Source organism: Eublepharis macularius, chromosome 8, assembly GCF_028583425.1.
Source record: "Eublepharis macularius isolate TG4126 chromosome 8, MPM_Emac_v1.0, whole genome shotgun sequence".
Lineage (NCBI taxonomy): Eukaryota > Metazoa > Chordata > Lepidosauria > Squamata > Eublepharidae > Eublepharis > Eublepharis macularius.
This window is the reverse complement of record NC_072797.1, coordinates 45,467,821-45,488,105: the sequence shown is the minus strand read 5'-3', so window position 1 is coordinate 45,488,105 and position 20,285 is coordinate 45,467,821. Positions and strand designations below refer to the sequence as shown.

Genomic DNA, 20,285 nt, shown 5'->3' with positions numbered 1-20,285 from the left:
GAAATGTGATGTAAAATATAAATGGTTGTTTCCAGAAGGCGTCTGGTTTAGATATAAGGATCAAACTTACAAGATTACATCAGAAGCGCAGCTGACAGACTTTTTGCTCAACCATCAGGAGTTTCAGCAGGAAGAAAGTTCAAAATCTGAAGGGGAAAGTGGGGGGGAGGAGAGAGCGGGCGCAGCCGCTCCAGCCGCGCAGAGAGAACTGAGACCGAGACGCGGGGGGGGGGGGGAGAAAGCCTGATCCTGAATATAGTTTGTATTGTATAAAATCTACCAAGCATATTAGAAAGTTAACTTTTAAGAAAAATTACAGCATGAAGGGAATACAAGACATGTAGTGTAGCGTTTGTTGTTTATGTGTTGCTCTTTCCCTTTTCCCAGTCCCCCCTTCCCTTTTTTCCCCCCTCTTCCCTTTTATATTTTTGTAGTTTTTTTATGTTAGATATTAAAAATTTTTAAAAAATTCAAAAAAAAAAAAGATCAACTGCAGGGAAGGCCACAGATGCTAGTGAATCCGTGAAAAGAGCCTGGAGGACCTTACTCTTTGGTTTGCATGTCACTACAGAGACATCTAATTCTAGAGCTCTCGCTATCCTCAGTATCTATTCAGAGAAGAGGTAGAAGTCATCATTGGGGGTCTGATGCCAACTCAGATGTGGCATCTGAATGGGGAGTCACTTCTTCCCCTTCCTTGGAGTCTGAGGGAGTCAGAAATCGAGCTCGGACCCACAGGGGGATGGGCAGCAGACCCCACCACACTCACCTGCTGGCCCGGAATGCCGCCAGAGAGGAAGCAGCCCCAAGCCACGCCGCCACCACAGCCAGGAGCCCGCCAGCCAGCTGGGCAGCGCGGGGATGCCGGGGCAAGTGGCGAACCCCAGCAGGTGGCCAGTGAGTGCCACCACGGCGCAGCCGCCTGGCCAGCCCCTCGGGGGCTTGCCAATGGCAGGGGAAAGCCTCCAAGAAGGGGAGGACAAGGGAGGGACGAAGCAGGGGCAGAGGGAAGGAAGTCTGGCGTGAGGGACAGGAACAGAGCCAACCACCAGGGGGATTCTCAGGTGAGTATCGGAGGAGGGACGGGCAGGTAATGAGGAGCGAGGGCCGATTGGCTGACCCTCCAAGGGAAGGGTGGATGGGTGCTATAAAGGGAAGGGTTCCCCATGAGGCCGGGGAGGAGAAGTCGGGTGTGAGTTGGTCAGAGATTGTGCAGATTCACAACCCTATGGGTAGGAGGAGGGGCGCAGTGATGTAACCACCACCCCCAACCCTGTCTGAGGCTGAGGGAACTCTCCCACCAAGACACCCGGGAAGACGGCGGAGGGCGGAGAGTGCGTGGCGGGTGGGGCAGCGGCTCACACGCACTTTAAGTCTACGACACGGAACTGACTTCTCAGCTGAAACCGATGATGTTGGAACCGAGAGACTCACTGTGGATGTGAACAGAAGACCGACGATAAACTTTGAAATTCCTGAGGGTTTTTTTAAGATGAAAAAGATTGGTGTACATTATTTATTTAGAGAAGAATCCAGGACTCTGGAAAACAGATGCAGGCTGACAGGTTTAAAACTAAAAGAAACTTATCTATTTTTATATTTATTTATATTATTTATAGTCTGCTTTTCGCACAGAGGCTCAAGGCAGATTACACAGTGTGAGTCAATACAATCAACAAGCTGGTCCATTGCCCCCTCCCTGCTTTTGTATTAGCAAATCAAGCTCCGAGTAAGTTTGTTCCACTCGTGCAAGAGCAAAAGAATATGATTTTGCTCAATATTTCTTCCTTCCTGCAGCCTCCCTCCCTCAGAATGTATAACATTTTGCATAGAAGAGTCCCACAAGCCTCAGTCACAATGTTTTAGGATATAATGAGAACCAATGGGGAAAAGAGAAGGCAGGGAAGATTTTTTTCTGGAAACTTTTTTCACTCACAGAAATGTGTGGCCAATCATACATTTGTTTCCGGGGGGGGTGGGGGGGGAGGAATCAAATAAAAAAATATTTGAAATGCAAGCTAAGAATGTAGTAAAAAGCTACTAAAGAGTTCATTCACTATGTTGCAAGAAGTTGTAGATGCTAGCAATTTAACAAGGGTCAAAAAAGGGATTAAACAACACAGAACAGTGTTTCTGAAAATTATTCCAATGCAAAGATTTCCCTAGTCATTTTACTTCCAAAAGCTATGAATTAATAGAATCATTCAGGGCAAATCAGATGGCCTACGTGACCAAGTAATATATGTAGGTAATAGTTTCGTGTTAGCTTTAAGCTATTTCGTACAAGTTAAGGCAGTCCCTTCAGTGAGCTACAGTCACCTGCCACATACGGAGTAAAGCCAATGTCAGCTTTTCATATACCAATCACAACTATTCAAACAAAAGTGGCACATGAAAACTCATCTGAACTCAGCTCAGCATGGGCTCTGACACCATGCAGTTAAAGTCAACAAGCCACTGCTACTGTTGGCTCAAATTATAAAGTGAGTGTCCTCAACCAACAAAGAGAATGATCCCTTACTCTGTTTAGTAACAACGATATGTGATATGTTCAGACAAATGGGCCACTTTCAGATACTGAGGACAGAGCACAGGACTGGGAACCAAGTTTCCTACAATATGTCACCAAAGTGATTGCAAACCAGTCTTAAAAATAATCATTTTCATGTGATTAAAGGAGCTCTGGGAACCTCTAAACTAGAAGAACATTGGCCAGCTTTATGATATCTGAAAACAACCTTCTGATTAGAATGCCCGTAAGTGCTTCTGCTCTTTAGAATGTAAAGTAACTCTAAACAGATCTCCGCGAACCACTCAATGAACAGCGGATCTTCTCTAGGCTCAGCTCAGCACAAACTTATGATATAGTGAGTGACATTTTAATCCAAAGAACACTAAGAGAGCTGCATTGTTTTCTACTGGTGATAACCAGAAGAGGGTGCTGCATAAGGATCCAAATCAGGTAGCACATTCTGTTCCATATTAGGGTTGCCAGTTTCCAAATAGTGGCAGGAGAGCTCCTAGAATTATAACTGATCTCCAAGCCATTTTCTCTCAGTTCCCCTGGAGAAAATGGAGGCTTTGGAGGGTGGACTCTTGTGGCACTATACGCTGCTGAGGTCCCTCCTGTCCCTAAACACCATCCTCTTGAGTCTCCACCCTCAAAAACTCCAGGAATTTCCCAACCTGGAGCTGGCAATATTATTTTATATGTACTGTCCTATCAATCAGTGGAGCCCTGCTTACCTTACACAGCAGCCTACTGAATTAATACAATGGGTGAAAAGCTGTTTCTGTGAAGGTGTGGACTGTTGTGTACTAGCTATCCTCATGGTGTCATCTTCTTCTCATTTCTGCTCACAGAGAGGGATCCAGGTGGTGCTGGCCTGTTCCAGGGCTTTTGGGGTGGTAGCTCCGATGCTCTTAACTGCCACTGGAAGTGAGAACTGCTCCCTCCTTACCAGCCTTCCATAGAACTTACCTTGTAGTTTTATTTAGAAGAGCTTTTTGTTAAATTTTTATACTTGACGGTTTTAAGATCGGCATTTATGAAGAATATACTTACATTAATTACTATGTGGATATAGCATGCTTTGTTTTTATTGCTTATATTATGTGCATACTGTAAGCCACATCACAACTATGTTGGAGGAAATATTTTAATTAACTAATCTATAAATGTGAATTTTAAAATTTAGTCTCTTCAAAGACTATAAAACCCCAACACACCCATCATATGTTTTAGAATGTATGGAACTTATTATAATCATAATACATTAAACAGTATTAGCAAAATATAGATTGTACAGCTTTACATAGTAAACGTTCATTAAAAATAATCTTATGAACTATTAAGATAGTCTGTCTAGATATTTTATGAATATGTTCAATAGCTAATAAATAATTCATCTAATTTAAATGCAAATGGCTGGGCATCATTACCATACAGATCAGTTCAATAACTCTTAAAAGAAAGCTCATATGTACTAATCAACTACTAAGAGTATTTCCATGTATAAATCAAATTTTAAACTGCTTAGTGGGGAGGCTGCATATGGTAAAATGTAGAGATTAATATAAAAAGAAATAATTTTATACAGTTTATCAGGAGAAAAAGTTAAAACAAACATCTCATAATATTAGCTATTTCTGAGACTTTTCCACTCTTGTCAAAATGGTTAAATAATTTCAACACAGCTTATATAGAGCTATAGCATATCTTACATACTCAGTTTGAAAATATATTTTGAATATTTGAACTGTAGCCATTTAAATGACAAACAAAAATTAGAGATAGTTTTGATAGTTTAAATCAGTTTTGTTAACAAAATACAGTAAAGTAAGCAATATTCTTGTTTAACATTCAGCAATAGTATATAGCAATTCCAGAAGCCAATTTTTCTCTGTTGAAAAGAGAGATCTTAGAAATGACAGAAACATGTTGGTTTTGTACTTGCCAGCTCTGAAATATTAAATTTTAAAAACATGTTTTTTTTCCCTTTCATCCTTTGTTGCATTTTCTTATATTGCTCCCCTCTTTCTTATCTAGAAATAGATTGACAACTTCTACAGTACCTGGCAATCATTTTCAGGCAATAACTTCAACTGCCATAACACTCAAGTTGTATTTTTCTGCGCAATTTGTAGCTTAAGTGATCTGTCATTATTAATTGACAGTACTTGCAAAAGAAAAAGGTGGCAACTACCAAACCACATACAGAGTGGGGTATAGAGCTAAAGGGTTTTTTTTTCACTGTATAGACAAGAATAGGAAAGTAGTGAGATTCCAGGATTCAGATAACGGACACTTCACACCTGTGAAGCTTATATGTAAGAAATTCTTGACAATGTCTGTCAATTTTCAAGACATGTTGTCCAGGGGTGAATATGCCACCCCTGTACATAGCAGCACTAAGAAAAAAGGGGAAAGAGGCTCCAGAGCCCAACAGGCAGCCTGGTGTAACACTCTTTGCCTGATGGGGGTGAGGAAGATGCCACACCAGCAAGGCACACCCATGATGGGGGCTACAGTCAAGAACACAGCACTTTAAAGAGCTGTGGGCCACACTTCCATCAGCTGGATGCCAGGCGCTTCCAGTCATAGCCAGAGAGAAAAGGGGGTGGGTTTGAGCAACTATTGCCCAGTTAGAGACTAGGATCATTATTAATTGCAAAAACGTACCCTATGCCTTCCAAACTGGCCAGAGAGGATTAGGTAAGTAGAGAGTTTATTCAGCTCACTTTGGATGAGCCTAAGGCAACACAAAGAAGAAGGCCAAGGGTGCTGGAATCCCCTACCCTCCTCTATACAGTCTAGGTCCAGCAGAACTGACGTGCTAAAGGGTGTGTTGGCTAGTCCCCAGATCCCTAGCTGTCTGAGCTTCACACATGTGCCAAGGAAATATAGGCTATATTCAAACATCACAACAAACTTCTGGGTGTTAATGAAAGGCACAAACCCTGTTGCCTTGATCACAAACTCTTCCCCCTTCCCCTCATGCACAAAAACACTGAAGGAAAGTTTCCTAGATTCAGAAGAGTTGAATCCGATGTCAATTTGCCAAGCTTGTGAGGAGGAAACAAACTCCAATTTGACTAGGTACGTGCATTTGATAATCAATCAATCATTTATTACTATCACCAACCAGCAAAACAAGACACTGAATAGCAAAAATATTTTCAGGAAATAGTTAAATATTAAAAATATTAAAATGAAAGATATAAGTAATTAAATCAGCATTAAACTATGGTAGACTAGCAGCTGCACAGAATCCAGCAACTATCCATAGTTCCGGGCCCACTAGAAAAAGTGAGGTATGCAATTCCTCTGATCTACCAGGATTTTTTGGGAGGATAGGAGAGATAAATGCATATCTCCCTTTTGTTGGTGTTGTGTGTATGTGTGTTTATTATTTTATACTATTTTACATGTTATTTTACATTTAATTTTTTTTAATGTTGCTTTAAATTTTTTAAATGTTTCAGTATTAATGTTTTAATGTTCACTACCCTAGGGCCCCAATTTGGGTAGAAAGGTGGTATACAAATTTTTAAATAAATATAAACAAATAAATATCTGAGATTGCCATAGAAAGGGCAATGCATTTGATGTTCATTTGATTTTGATTCAGTGATTTCAAAACCAGGAAGCTTGAAATCATGCTTTGTGCATAAGGGCAGGAGGAAGAGGGATTCATGAACCAGGTTTGTCCATCACAACCAGAAGTGTTTCTGCATTCAACCACATTATTTATATATCCATATTTATGTTCAGATTAACATGCTTATTTCAATATTTACATAAGTAGAATGGAATTTATAATAATTAAATCTGCTAGTATTGTGTTTGCTAGGTAAGTAGAATGCAATAATCAACACAGCAAGGAAAGACCCAACAAAGAATGTCCTATGAATATTATTTTCCAACTTACTGTCCCTGCAGGTCATCCACATCGCATAAAAGTCTTTCATTCTCTTTTTGTAAGTGTTCATTTTTGGTTTGCAGTTGAATTACGTTGTCTAGGCAATAGCTAATCATATCTCTAATGATTTCAGCTGGGCTTGAGACTTTTTGTAGAATCAACGCTCCAAGTCTAAACTAGGGCAAAGGGAAAACTAAGTTTACTTGGCTAGAAAAGATCCAGAAGTCCATTGTTAATCACATGCACATAGTTTATATTAGACAAATTATTTCCCATTAAGAATGGCAACAACAACCAGGGGAAGTTTTGTACAGGAAGTCACACACAATTGAAATGTTTTGCTTGTTGTCTCCCACTCTAGGAGATCTCTCTGGACATCCCAAGTTGGACTTTGGACATTGGAGCAGGATTAATTTCCTTTTAAGTTCATTTGCAAACAGGATTCCACCCAAACAAGGAATGTAAGGTGTTGTCTCCAAAAGATTTACCATAAAATAGCACAAAGAAGGTTTTAACAGGTCTATTTTGGGTAAATATATACCTCTCACGTCATCTCTCTTTGTTATTGGCCACCTTAGAGGTTAAAATATTTCTACACTTCCTAGAATTCTTTTAAAGTTTGTACTTATTGATAATGACAAATTCATGTGCAAAAAAATCTACGAGAACGCTCAGAACTTTGTTCCTAGTTTCCTTGCCAGCGGTTCGTGCATATGACGCATATATCATGTCATTTAATAAACCGCCAAAATTCTTTTAAACACTTCACACAGAATTCAAAAGTGCAATAAGCTATGCCGGGAACACCTTCTTGGGAAAATAAAGTTAAAATTACCTAGTTTGCAAAGAAATCTTGCTACCACCTGGGAAATACAAAGTATTCATCTATCAATTTATTCCCATGGAGAACAGGACAATATACATGCCCTCCCACTTTCTCAAAATAATATTGTGGAACATATTAGACAATGAAGTTCTTCCATTAGGCTTTGTGGCTGAACAAAGATTTGAACTGTGTCTTTACTGTATCTCATCTTCTGCACAGTACACAATAATGGCCTTGATTACTAGCACCTCCAGTATGATTACAGTCACGCGCTATACATGGTTACTTTTGATTTAAAGGAATAAAGCTTTATTGCCTGGACATAAGGAAGAACCTAGGTATGTTAACAATTGATGAAAACATATAAAAACATCATGCTACAAAATGAAGAAATGCTGCATCAAAATGTATTAGTAAACTATTCTTTGACTTTCTAGCTCGAGATATCACTGAAAGATTTAATAGAGAAAATCTTAGTACATTACAGTGGTCAATCACAAAATTTTTTCCCCCCTGACTTCTCAATCTCCCCTATTTCTTTCCCCAATGTGTCAGATTTCATCCCCACCCCCACCCCCCGGATTGATCAAATTTCATTAAAATCTACACATTTCTGAAATCTCTATAGATCAATTTGTTTCTTCCTGCTGCTTCTCCAGTGCTTTGCAGCCATTTAGTTTTGCATTGTCTGCAGATGTAATTAATGTTCTTTCTACTTCCTTTTCCTGCTTACCGACAAAAACATTCAATAAGCAAAGACCCAACACCACGCTTTTGGGGGTCCATTAAATACGTCACTGACATTTCTAAGTGGACCCAGGGGACAATGAACTCAACTGACTCTCAGCCCAGACTCTCTTTTGTTTGTTATTCTGATTCTGAATATAGAGAGGCACTCAGCCAGCTCCTCCAAAACTCCCTGTTTGCAATGATCAAAAAGACCTCTTACAGCTTGGCACTAGTTAGAAGAGAAGGGTATTTCCTATCATGCCTCTTGCAGAACATTTACCTTTTCCCTAGCAAACAGCATCCTATTGTCTTTCCGAACAGTAGTGATTTTTAAAAAATGACTAAATTACAATGTAAACAGTCTTATAAAATAAGGAAGATACTGTAGTATGTGTTTGTTCGTTTGGGTACACAGAGAATTTTAAAGTCATAGCTGTGTGTCCAAATAGACACCCAGTAGACATATGCTAGACACACAAAAGTCAAGCAGTAAAGTGTGTGTGTGTTATGTGCCATCAAGTTACTTCTGACTTAAAGCAACCCTATGCACCTCCAAACTATCCTATCCTTAACGGCTTTGTTCAGGTCTTACAAACTTCCTTTATTGAGTCAATCCATCTCATGTTAGGTCTTCTCCTTTTCCTACTTTCTTCAACTTTTCCTAACTCAGTTCCAGTGAGTCGTCTTCTCGATGTGACCAAAGTACAATAGCCTTAGTTTTGTCATTTTAGTTTCTAGGGAGAATTCAGGCTTGATTTGATCTAGAACCCACTTACTTGTCTTTTTGGCTATCCATGATATCCATAAAACTCTCCTCCAATACCAGTAAATTGCTTAAATACAGACTGGAAGTCAGAAAATTTGAATGCTAGAAGTATGACATTTTAATGAAAATTAATAGCAAAAGTAGAACACTGTAAATTACACAGTAATTCTTAAAGTTCTTACAAAGCACCAGTGTTAGGGGGAAAAAACCTGAACAAAATCTCTCTCTGTACTCTGCGTTTTTTTTTGCTTTGTTTAAATGGAACTTACTTCCATATAAGTATGTTGGGATAATGTCTGTGCAATATGATTAAGCCATTAGAGTTTACCTAAGTCTCTTCAACTCTGTTTTGCTGCTGAATAGGCCTGTAAGGGACACAGTGCCACCAACAATTAAAAATATTTCTAGATTCTTTTTCCTTTCAGTTTTTAAAAATGTTTTTAAAAATGCATATTTTTGATGTTAGTAACTGATACAATAAAATTAAACCCATTGAAGCTGCATTAATTTAAAGATGAAAAGTACCTGGTTTACTCTTTTCCAGTGAAAAATGGTGTAAATATGTACGGGCTAGATTTTATTAACCTCTGTGCTCCCTGACTATTGGTACAAAAGGTGTAGTATACTGGTGTTCCCGTTGCACCAAAGTAGGAAGTGACAGAATTCATTCTCATTGCAAGAGCAGCTTCACTTTCCACTTCCAGTTCAATCTCTGATTCTGTTTAAGGTTTCCTCCTGATGCACCTTGGTTACAAACAAATGGCTGGTTCTGCGTGATCTTTTCATGACATTCAGCAAAAGTGAGGCTGTTGCAGTCTCGTGAGTTTGCTCTAGATATACAGACTTTTTAGGGACTGAAGAGATTGGATTCCTAAGGCCGTCTATGACAGATGGTAGGATTTCTTCTAGTTCTTCATGAACTGAGTTTCATTATATCTACCTAGAACTTTGTTTCTCTAAGCCATGGGACATGTGTAGACGATCATTCATTGTGCAATGAGGTACTTTTGCTATTCAGCAACAACTCATGGGCTTTGTCAATGTCCAACCCTCTGCATTGGCTGGTTTGATTTCAGAGGGTAGTTGGAGGAGGGTGTGTCCAAAAACAAGCAAGGACACAGAAAAATGCAAGGTGTGTAGTGTACATGAACAATACATACATACATTGCATATGCATTCTCATCAACTCTGAAACTCATCAGAGTTTCAGAAACTCACAGAAACTCAGTTGTCACATCAAGAGTCTTGAAAGGGCAACAGCAATGAGAAAAACAAATTCATCAGTGAGTACAACTATTACTCAAGAGTCTTGAGTATGCATGTTTTTTTATTTTTCTTAACTGATATGGGAGGCCGCCTTCACAGCACTGATGGAAGATCTTCCCTGCATGCATGCATAGTTTTAAAAAAACTATGCAGAGCATACCACCAGTTGAAAGATCTGAAATTATAGAAATGGAAGCCCAATTATAATTTTCTTTTAAATGCCCTGTGGTAACTGTTGTACAATATAAAATGACAGTTTCCCATTACTAATGGTTCCCAGTCTTAAGCAGATGGGAGGGCATAGAGAAAAAGAACAAAAAGGAGAGGAAAGATGTGACCTAACCTGTCCTATAACAATTACCAAAGACAAAAGCTTGGATCCTATGAATGAGTTCCATAGTAGACAGCCTCTGCCACACAACGTTCTTCCTTTTGCACTATTATTTCTATTTGTGCAAGATGAAAGGTTTGCACCCTTGCACAAATGGAAGTACTAGTGGCAAGAGGAAGAGTAGTCTGGAGAGGCTATTTAGCATTCATGGAACTTATTCATAGGGTCCAAGCTAGACCTTTCTTACAAATGTACTTTCCCCACCAAGCCTCAAGAAAACTCTCAGCTAAATAAAAGAGGCAGGGGGAGCCTGCTTTTCCCATCACAGCAGCGTGAAAAGTCTCCCCGACACACATACCTCTGGATTAATTGTACTGAAACAGGAACCCTCTCAGGTTCTATACCATGGTAGGTCTGCCACTAGTTTGAACTACCTTAAACTTTCCCTTTCTCGTTCACCTGCATCTCTTATACCACTACTCCATTCTATATTGGTATTTTAGTATATTCTCTCCAGTTTATATTCACTTTAAATACTGATATTACTTACTAATATTCAGAAAAAACAGGTACCAGTAGCTCTAGTCAAGAAATGTGGATTTAGTATTTCAGCTCTGAATGAATATAGCACTAGCTCAGAACTTGAAAACATCCACATGGCATTTTACTTTTGCTATTAGTGGCTTAGTTATCACTGAAGTCAGCTTTTCTTGCAGAAGAGTAGAATATAACAAATGTACCACCCATTTTAAACATATGTTTAACTATCTTACATACACACATACACACAAAAGTCAACCTGAGAAATTCTGGACCTGTCAGCTTAGTTCCTGTCCAAGGCAAAATACATTATGAAAGCTAGACTTGTTGAAATACAGAATACTAAGCCTTGCTGAGAATTCAGCAAAGGTGTGTTTTCTCTCAACAAACTTTCTTTGAAGATGTTTGTAGACAGGTGTGCACTGTATACCTAAACTTAGTGCAACCAGGGTGAAACCATGCATTTTCATTTTCAACTGCAGAGATGGTAAACAGATCATAGGTTATTTGGTTACTGAAAGACCTAAAGGTTCTCACTGCATCTTATTACCCTTTGCAGGAACTTTTGCTTTCAAAGCGGGTATGATGAACATAACAAATGCATTAATTTATTATTTTCATATTTTTGCGGCTTCAAGAAACTTTTTCTCAAATGCGTATTTTGTGACTTTGAGAAACTTTTTCTCAAATGCAGTATAAATAAAGTTTGGTCAGACAAAAAAACCCTTCACAAAAATATTAGCTTTTTCTCTGATTAAGTAATCAATAGAGGTTATGTTTTCTGTGCTCCCGCTTTTAGGGTTTTGCTAGGTGTGCACCCAAGATAGGATCTTCTGTTCAGTGGCACCCAAGCTTTTGAAATCTCCACAAAAGCTTACCTGGCACCAGATGTCCGATCTTTTAAGCACCAGGTAAATATGTTACACAAATTCCCAAGTCTTTTAATTACCTACCAGATAGAATGTTGTTCTTTCTCCTGTTTGTAAAGGCTTTTTCTGATTTTATGCTGGATTTTTAATCTTAAAATATTTCTAATTTCAATGTGTTGCTATGTTAACTTGTTCTACCTGCAGATTTTAAATGAGATGTTATTTTAAACTGTTCTTTATTTTGATTTTGTTTCTGATTTTAATATTTACTGCTAATTATTTATTGTTGAAAGCCACTTTATAGACATGTATATGGAATAGTAGGATATAACAGATTTTATCCAAATCAATAACCAAAAAAGGAAAAACTATAACAGTGCTATCTTAAATAGAGTTGCTCACTGACTTTAATAGACTTAATAGAGTGTCATGCTGCTACAGCTGCTGAAGCAAGAACATGGCAGAAAAATAATGTCGGTAAGATTACCTGTCTGCCTCACTTCAGTTATAACTATTTTGTACAGGGGTATTACAAAAGAATTACTCTGGTGTAAAAGAGTGCTATGTGCTTTCCATAACAAGAACAACAAAAATATGTGGACCCAACCATTCTTTTTGTAACATAAGAAAATATATTTGAAACATTTGGTTCAGAAGGGCATATTTAGATGCAAGCTTTACAGTACATGAACTTCATGTTCTGTCGAGGCCACAACTATGACATTCCAAAATTTTAATAAAACAAGTCCTTTCAAAAACATTACCTTGTGTTTAAGGGAGCACCTTTCCAAGTGTTCTTATTTAAACTTTACACAAAGAAAAACTTGTTTTCACAAATATCCATCTGGAAAAGATTATGCCATTTATTTCCTAAGTTAATCAGTGAGTGGCCTTGATATATTTTTAAAGTTGTGCCATCACTATCTCCAGGGATAATGTTCAACAGCAACCATGTCATTTCTAGGTGTGGCAAAGAACTAGTGTACAGACGATTACTCAAACTGTTGATGAAAATATGGAAGCAAAAGTAGCCTTTATGTTAGCAAATTCTAGGAAGAAGAGTATACCAAGTATCCACAGTAGTGATGACTAAAAACTTTGATTCCAGTCTTCTGACTACTTCATCAACAAAATCCCTATTGGATTATATCAGAATTCTTTTAATGCAGAGCTTTGGTGTGTATATTTTTATGTCTTCCTTTGATAAAAATGTAAATAGTGGTGGGGAAAAAAGCACCTGACACTCCTATTGTTCCTCCTTTTCTTCTAGATTTTAGTCTTTTAATCTTAATTTTTTTTCTCATTTGTCTGCAACTGAACTGAAATTCCCATGAGCTGTTATATTATTTAGTAATACCCTTTCAACATTTCTTAAACAGAGGTCTATAAATGGTGTTGAATGGTCTGTTCACTGCCTGGCCTGTCTTTAGAAAATGAAACCCTTTCCTCAAGCATTGGTACTGCAATGAGTGCCATACAAGGATATTTGTTCACCTCTCAAAGAAGTAACCAGTGTCGATGATTTAAATACAAAGCAAAGGGGTAGAAGAAGATTACACGAAGCAAAGAAAATCAATAAAGAGAAAGTGTGTGCAGCCACATACTAAGAGCAGTAGTGACTCTCCCAAGTGGCTAAACATTTTGGGGGGGCTTTCCCTTTGCTACTGAGCATCTTAGCAGGAATACAGAAGAAAGCAATTAAAGTGAATATGCCAAACACATGTTACTGAGTAACTTGCTTTTACTGATAGAGCTTACTTAGTATATGAATGCAGAACTCACAGACAAGAGATTTCAGAAATCCAACTATTATTTGATAAGCAAAACTCTTTCATGAGTGACATAGCCCATACGTCATTGTTCTCTTAAGGCTAAAGTAGACATGATGCAGGGACTAGGGATGTGCACAAAAAAAAATTGGTTGTTCCTGCTCCAGATTTCAAGGATACCAAAAAAATTGGGTACCCCTGAAATCCAGGTAAGATTGTCTAATGGTTGTTGTGGGTTTTCCGGGCTGTATTGCCGTGGTCTTGGCATTGTAGTTCCTGACGTTTCGCCAGCAGCTGTGGCTGGCATCTTCAGAGGTGTAGCACCAAAAGACAGAGATCTCTCAGTGTCACAAAGATGTAGGTCATTTGTATCTACTCAGGAGGGGTGGGGTTGAGCTGAGTCATCCTGTAAGAGTTTCCCAGGGTGTGGAATGCTAGTGGTAGGAGGCTTCGCTGTATCCTGAGGAGGTTCTTTTGCATATGGATTGGTGCTTGATGTGCTAATCTTCTCTCTGGAGACTGTTTTTCCTTGGTTGTTTGATTCATCCTGGGTTTGATTGCTCTTCAGATTTCATTTCTTGAGTAGCCATTTGCCTGAAGTGCGTGGTTTAGATGATTAATTTCCTCATTGAGAAAGTGCGGCTCACATATCCGTCTTGCACGATCCACTAATGTTTTCATTATGCCTCTTTTCTGTCGGGGGTGGTGATTGGAACCACGCACTTCAGGCAAATGGCTACTCCAGAAATGAAATCCGAAGAGCAATCAAACCCAGGATGAATCAAACAACCAAGGAAAAACAGTCTCCTACAGGAAAAGTGTTTTTGCCATATATCAAAGGAATTACTGATCAGATGGGAAAGCTTATGAAAAAGCATAACCTTCAAGCAGTATTCAGACCCACCCGAAAAATACAACAGATGCTACGATCAGCAAAAGACAGTAGAGACCCCCTCACCTCTGCAGGAGTATACCGTATACCCTGCAGCTGTGGACAAGTTTACATCGGGACCACAAAACGTAGCATCCAGACAAGAATAAAAGAACATGAAAGACACTGCAGACTTGGACAACCTGAAAAATCAGCAGTGGCTGAACATAGCCTAACGCAAACAGGGCACAGTATCTTATTCCAGGACACCAAAATACTGGACAACACTTCCAACTACTTTGTCAGACTGCACAGGGAAGCCATTGAAATTCACAAGCATAAGCAAAACTTCAACAGGAAAGAAGAAACCTTAAGAATGAACAGAGCATGGTTTCCAGTTCTGAAAAACACCAGGCTAACAAAACATTCTATCCCCGACAATAGCCCTGCAGAGAAGATTAGCACATCAAGTACCAATCCATATGCAAAAGAACCTCCTCAGGATACAGTGAAGCCTCCCGCCATTAGCATTCCACACCCTGGGAAACTCTTACAGGATGACTCAGCTCAACCCCACCCCTCCTGAGTAGATACAAATGACCTACATCTTTTCCACACTGTGACACTGAGAGATCTCTGTCTTTTGGTGCTACACCTCTGAAGATGCCAGCCACAGCTGCTGGCGAAACGTCAGGAACTACAATGCCAAGACCATGGCAATACAGCCCGGAAAACCCACAACAGCCATCGTTCTCCGGCCGTGAAAGCCTTCGACAATACATCTCTCCTTGCTGATCCATGTTTCTAAAACATCACAGCTGGATTATTTTCATATATTCTATGTTGGGTACCCTTGAAGACAACCTGAAAAGTTGCATCAGCTTGATCGTCACAGGCTAATGGAAACATATCTCACCTATCTTAAAACAGCTACATTGGCTGCCAGATTGCTTCTGAGTTCAATTCAAGGTGCTAGTCATACCTTTAAAGTTCCTTCATGGCTTAGCTGCCACATAATGACCATCTCCTCCCATATGTCTTCCTGCACCAACTACAGTCTTCAGACTGCTATCTACTGCAGGAGCAAAATCAACTGGTAGGGATTAGTCCTAATGAGTGCCATAGGGTTCTATGTTGTCACTCAGTAGACTGCTATCTACTAGCTGTTCTCCCAATAGGATGGCCCAATGCATTTTCTACTATGCATTTTCCACTGTAACTCTCACTTTGTGGAATAGGTTACCTGAAGAAATGAGGGAAGCACTATCATTAGAAATCTTTGGGAGGTGCTGCAAGGTCATTTTATATTCCCCTGCAGCCATCTTTGGGGGAGAGGGGATATCTGGGGTGTTATTCTATTAATTTTAAATTGTAATATTTAATTGTAACCTGCAAAGCCACCTTGAGTGACAAGGAAAGGCAAAATATAGCTATTTCTATTAAAAATGAAAATTTTAAAAATTACAGGATAATTAAAAATGTAGATTTAGGCTGGATATAATAATAGTTATTTATTGTCAAAGCACAATAAAATTAACAGAAGTTATGATTAATAGTTCCAGCACTTAAACACACACATACACACCATTTAATGCAGTAGCTGCCACATCGTTTGAAGAATGTTAAACCCTAGCTCTCAATTGATTATATTCATATAAGCAAAATCCAGACTGATTTTTTTTAAGTCTTAATAAAATACACACTGAAATGTCTAGAGTAATAAATGTCAGGTATGTAGAGAACATGTCTTGGGAACTACTTCCCTTTCAGGTGTTGACCTTTTAGCTTGAGAAGTAATGGAAACTATATAAAGTGCCTCTTAAACGTAGCCTTGAAATTAATATGCCAGTGGTGTGCAGTAATTTAAACTCAACTCTTCTTGAATACACAGAAATCAGAGAGTTAAAGTCTCAATAATGGGGGGGGGCAGGCAGGGGCACTTTTCAGCTTTTTTATTTTGGTTTCTAGCTTGGAAAGTCAATGTATACCCCCGTGAATATGAATAAGCATGAGATAATGCCTAGACTGAGGCAAAATATAAGTTTTCCTAAACTAAGTACTACAAACAATTTTCCAGTATGAGTAATAACACTGGGTTCATTTGAAATAACTGTACTCTGTTTCCTTGGCTCCCCCCTCCCCGATTTGTAAGATCTTTCTGAAGTTCCAAGAGAATCTAGCTAAAATGACTAGCACTTACTAATCATTTGTAACTACAAACTTTATGCTATGTTAAAGTTTAATTTACATTGCTATTCACAATCCCATATTTAACAGTTTCTATTTTACCTATTATCAAGGTCCTATTTATTTCCTACTGAAGAGGAGGGATTGTATCCTGCTGAGCAACCTACTCTCTTGAGTTTCCAAACAACTTCTTCTTCCTGCTTTGCTTATAGAACTAGGATACTTTCTCACTCCTCTTTCAGATTTAGCAGGGAGGATCCCTCCCGCTTGGGTAAGAGGGATCCAGTCCCTGAGAACTTCATGTCAACTGAACAGCAGCAACAAGATCTAGAACAAAAGCATGTTCATTTTTGAAACTGATGAAAGTAATAACAAAAATAATGAACACAAATTAAGATTTCTGAGGGGAAAAAATTCAGCACCCTTCCTGAGAGACCCTTTCAATTTGATGTTCATTCTATACATATCACCAACTCTTAAAACTTAAAAGATATCATCATCTCTTACTGCCACTTAACCAACTCAAAATTGTCGTAATTTCTATGGCATCTTCAGATTTTTATAATGAGGAATTCAACAACAGATGACTCAACAGAAGACCACTGTTATAAGTCATGCCTTCTATTTAACAAATTGTTCTTTAACTCTACATAATCACATCAATTTTAACAGACTTTATAAAGCAACCTCCAAAAATGTCACATTGATGGAAGAGGTTATTTTAGAGATAGGCATTCATTTCCAAATGAATGAAAAACTAAACGAAAATAACACATTCTTTTGGGAACCAAAAATAAAGGGTAGTAACAACAAATGAACTCATTTTACTTTACTTTATTGTTTCCTCCCCCTCCTGTGTACAGCTCTGCTGGGAGGGTATCTTAAAGGACACACATTCTAAGAATGCCCCCCCCCATACATCCCATGAATTCCTGAGGCCAGATTTGTTACAAATTCCATAATATACTGCTTTTAAACTTCTTTTGTCTGAATAACTTCTTTGGATTTTTTTTCTTAATATATCAAGTATAAGTTGTCTACAAACTGGTACCAAAACGCTTACTGTCATTCTAAACTAGAATGATACTAAAAAAAAAAAAAACTTTTATTGAGTAAAATCAAATTGAGCAAAATGAGCAAAAATTGAGCTAAAACTTGCTGCCTACATTTTAAACAATTATGTTTTTAAATTGTTTTGGAAAATGCTTATCAAGTAATTTTTAAAAAATTAGTCCTGCTGTGGTTAGTCTAAAATGCTTTAATTGACTTTTTATAATGAGGTGCAGAAGTACCTTTATTAAAGTGCAGAAGAACTAGGGAAAATTACACCTAAAACTAGATAATATTGAAAGGTCAGATATATTGCACCTTGTATCTGAAACACACAAAACATTAATTATTTTGCATCAAACATACTTAAAACATTAATTATTTTCCATTTTGTGAGAAATGCAAAAAGAAAAAAAGCCTTCATTTTGCAAATAAGATCCAGACTTGTGGAATGTCAGTCCAGAGTGGTGTTTCTAAACAATAAGAACATAAGAAAAGCCCTGCTGGATCAGATCAGTGGTCTGTTTAGTAGACATGGGCACGAAATGGGAAAAGCCCGAAACGAGAGGCACTCCAAACAGGTAGAGGCTGAGGCCTTCCCCGATATTCCCCCTAGCACTGGTATTTCAAAAGCATACTGCCTCTGAATGGGGAGGTTCTTTGGTGAGGTGCCATGTTAACAGCTTTTTGAAACTCCAACTATGGAGTGTCTACTGGATCACCATTATCTATGTATCGATTCAGTTTCTCAAAGAACTCCAAAAGGTTGGTGAAACAAGACTTCCTTTTTCTTTCAGCAGGCTGTGTTCCTCTATGTGCCTAATCATTTTATCTTTAATTATAGTTCCTACTAATTTGCCTGGGACAGACATAAAGCTAACAGGCCTGTAATTTCCTGGTTCCAATCTGGAGCCCTTTTAAAAAATTAGTATAACATTTGCTACTCTCCAGCCCTCTGGTACAGTAACAAATTATATATATATCACCTCAATTTGACTCAGTTCTTCAGACTCCCTCCTGAAAAAGATAATGGCTGTGACATGGGTACATGTCTCTCCACAGTGAACACAGATGAAAAGGGAGGTTTGATTCTCGAAAACTCATACCTTGGAAATCTAGTTGGTCTAAGATACTACTGGACCTGAATCTTGCTCTTCTACTAACACAGCTACCCACATGAAAGGATTCCTTTAGCATCTCTGCCATCTCTCCATCTTCCTTTAGCAATCTTTTTTATTACTTGGTCATCCAAAGACTCAACTATTATTCTGACTGGTTTTCTGCTCCAGATATATTTAAAGAAATACTTATAGTTGGTCTTGATGCTTTTAGCAATCTGTTCTTCAAATTCTCTTTTTACATGCCTAATTTACACTTTTGTTGCCAGACCCTATGTTGCTGTCTGTTCACTTCATTGGGGCAGACCTTACACTTTTTAAAACAAGCCTTTTTCCCTTTTATGGCTTCCTTGACTTAACCATGCAGGCATCCTTTCAGACTTAGGATCAGACTACATGAAACATTGAACATCTGTGAGCAAATTCTTTAATGTCTGATTTAGCATCAAAAAGCAATCATAAGGGCGAACTATACAAATCAGGGTGGCAGCAGTGAAAAGGGGGTTGATTCTTCATCCATAAAGCATTTTCCTAATTAGTACTACTCCATGAACTGCTTTAAGTCATTATATGGAAAAATACAGGTAAAATATTGTGCCGGTTTTCCCCCCCTACTGGGGCATAAAGAATCCCAGAGCAGTCAGTTCTCACTGGGCCAACTACTCAGAAGGTTGCTTCACCAGCTCCATGTTCTTAAACCATATCATGGCCATCCACAGCTGAGGATAAATGATACATCAAGAGATCCAATCACAGATCTCCAATGCTGAAGATAGTACAAACATTTCAATTGTCCCAGAATGTACCCTCTGACAAAAATGTGGCATCTGTGACAGACTACCACCAGTGTTGGGATATCGGAGGAAGCAACAGGCTAAAGCTTCAAGGTTGGATCCATACCAAATTTCCTATCAGCAGCTTTCTGATTCTCCCTCCCACTGCAGTCCATTGATCTCCAAGAAATGCTGCTTTTGGGGGATTGGTGACCCTGCACATAGACTTGAGGAGATCTACAGTAGGAAGAGGAAATTGGTGAAAATTGCTGATTTAGTCTGGATCCAACCTTCAAAGACAACTATTTGTTCAGCGGCCCAAGGATTTTTAAAGAATTTTAGCTACTACTTGGATAGATGAATTTTTGACATGACCGTTTTTATGTGCATTACTTGTGTAAAGCAAGTGGAGCCACTCCAATTGCATTTTTCTGGAAATATATCAACAAGTATGTCAGAAAATATGAACAGTTGTTTGAACTGCTCTACACAAGTAATGAACACAATTGCTTAGCGATAAAATAGGATTAACACATTTCTGTCAGATTCTTTATGAGCTTTATGAAAAGTTACAGATTCCTATTATTCATTCTTTGTTAAAAGTTTTGGCAGCAACAATTATTGATCAAATACTCATAACACAGGCCTATTACAATGGCTTTCTAAAGTAAATTTTACTCCAATTTAAACATATTCCTGCTATAAATGGAAAAAGACTTCCATTATTTTCAGTTCCAGAATATTCAGTTGTTGAATATGGCTCTGTGC

The 20,285-nt window shown here is 38.4% G+C and overlaps 1 protein-coding gene across 3 annotated transcripts in view; it reads right to left on the bottom strand.

Moving 5' to 3' along the window:
• XRCC4 (X-ray repair cross complementing 4) overlaps window positions 1-20,285 on the bottom strand; it is a 194,026-nt gene that overhangs the window by 116,611 nt on the left and 57,130 nt on the right. For all 3 annotated transcript variants that reach the window (XM_054987082.1, XM_054987084.1, XM_054987083.1), the window contains exon 4: window positions 6,432-6,598. In XM_054987082.1, coding sequence (XP_054843057.1) covers window positions 6,432-6,598 — 167 coding nt within the window. The remainder of the gene's footprint in view (window positions 1-6,431; window positions 6,599-20,285) is intronic.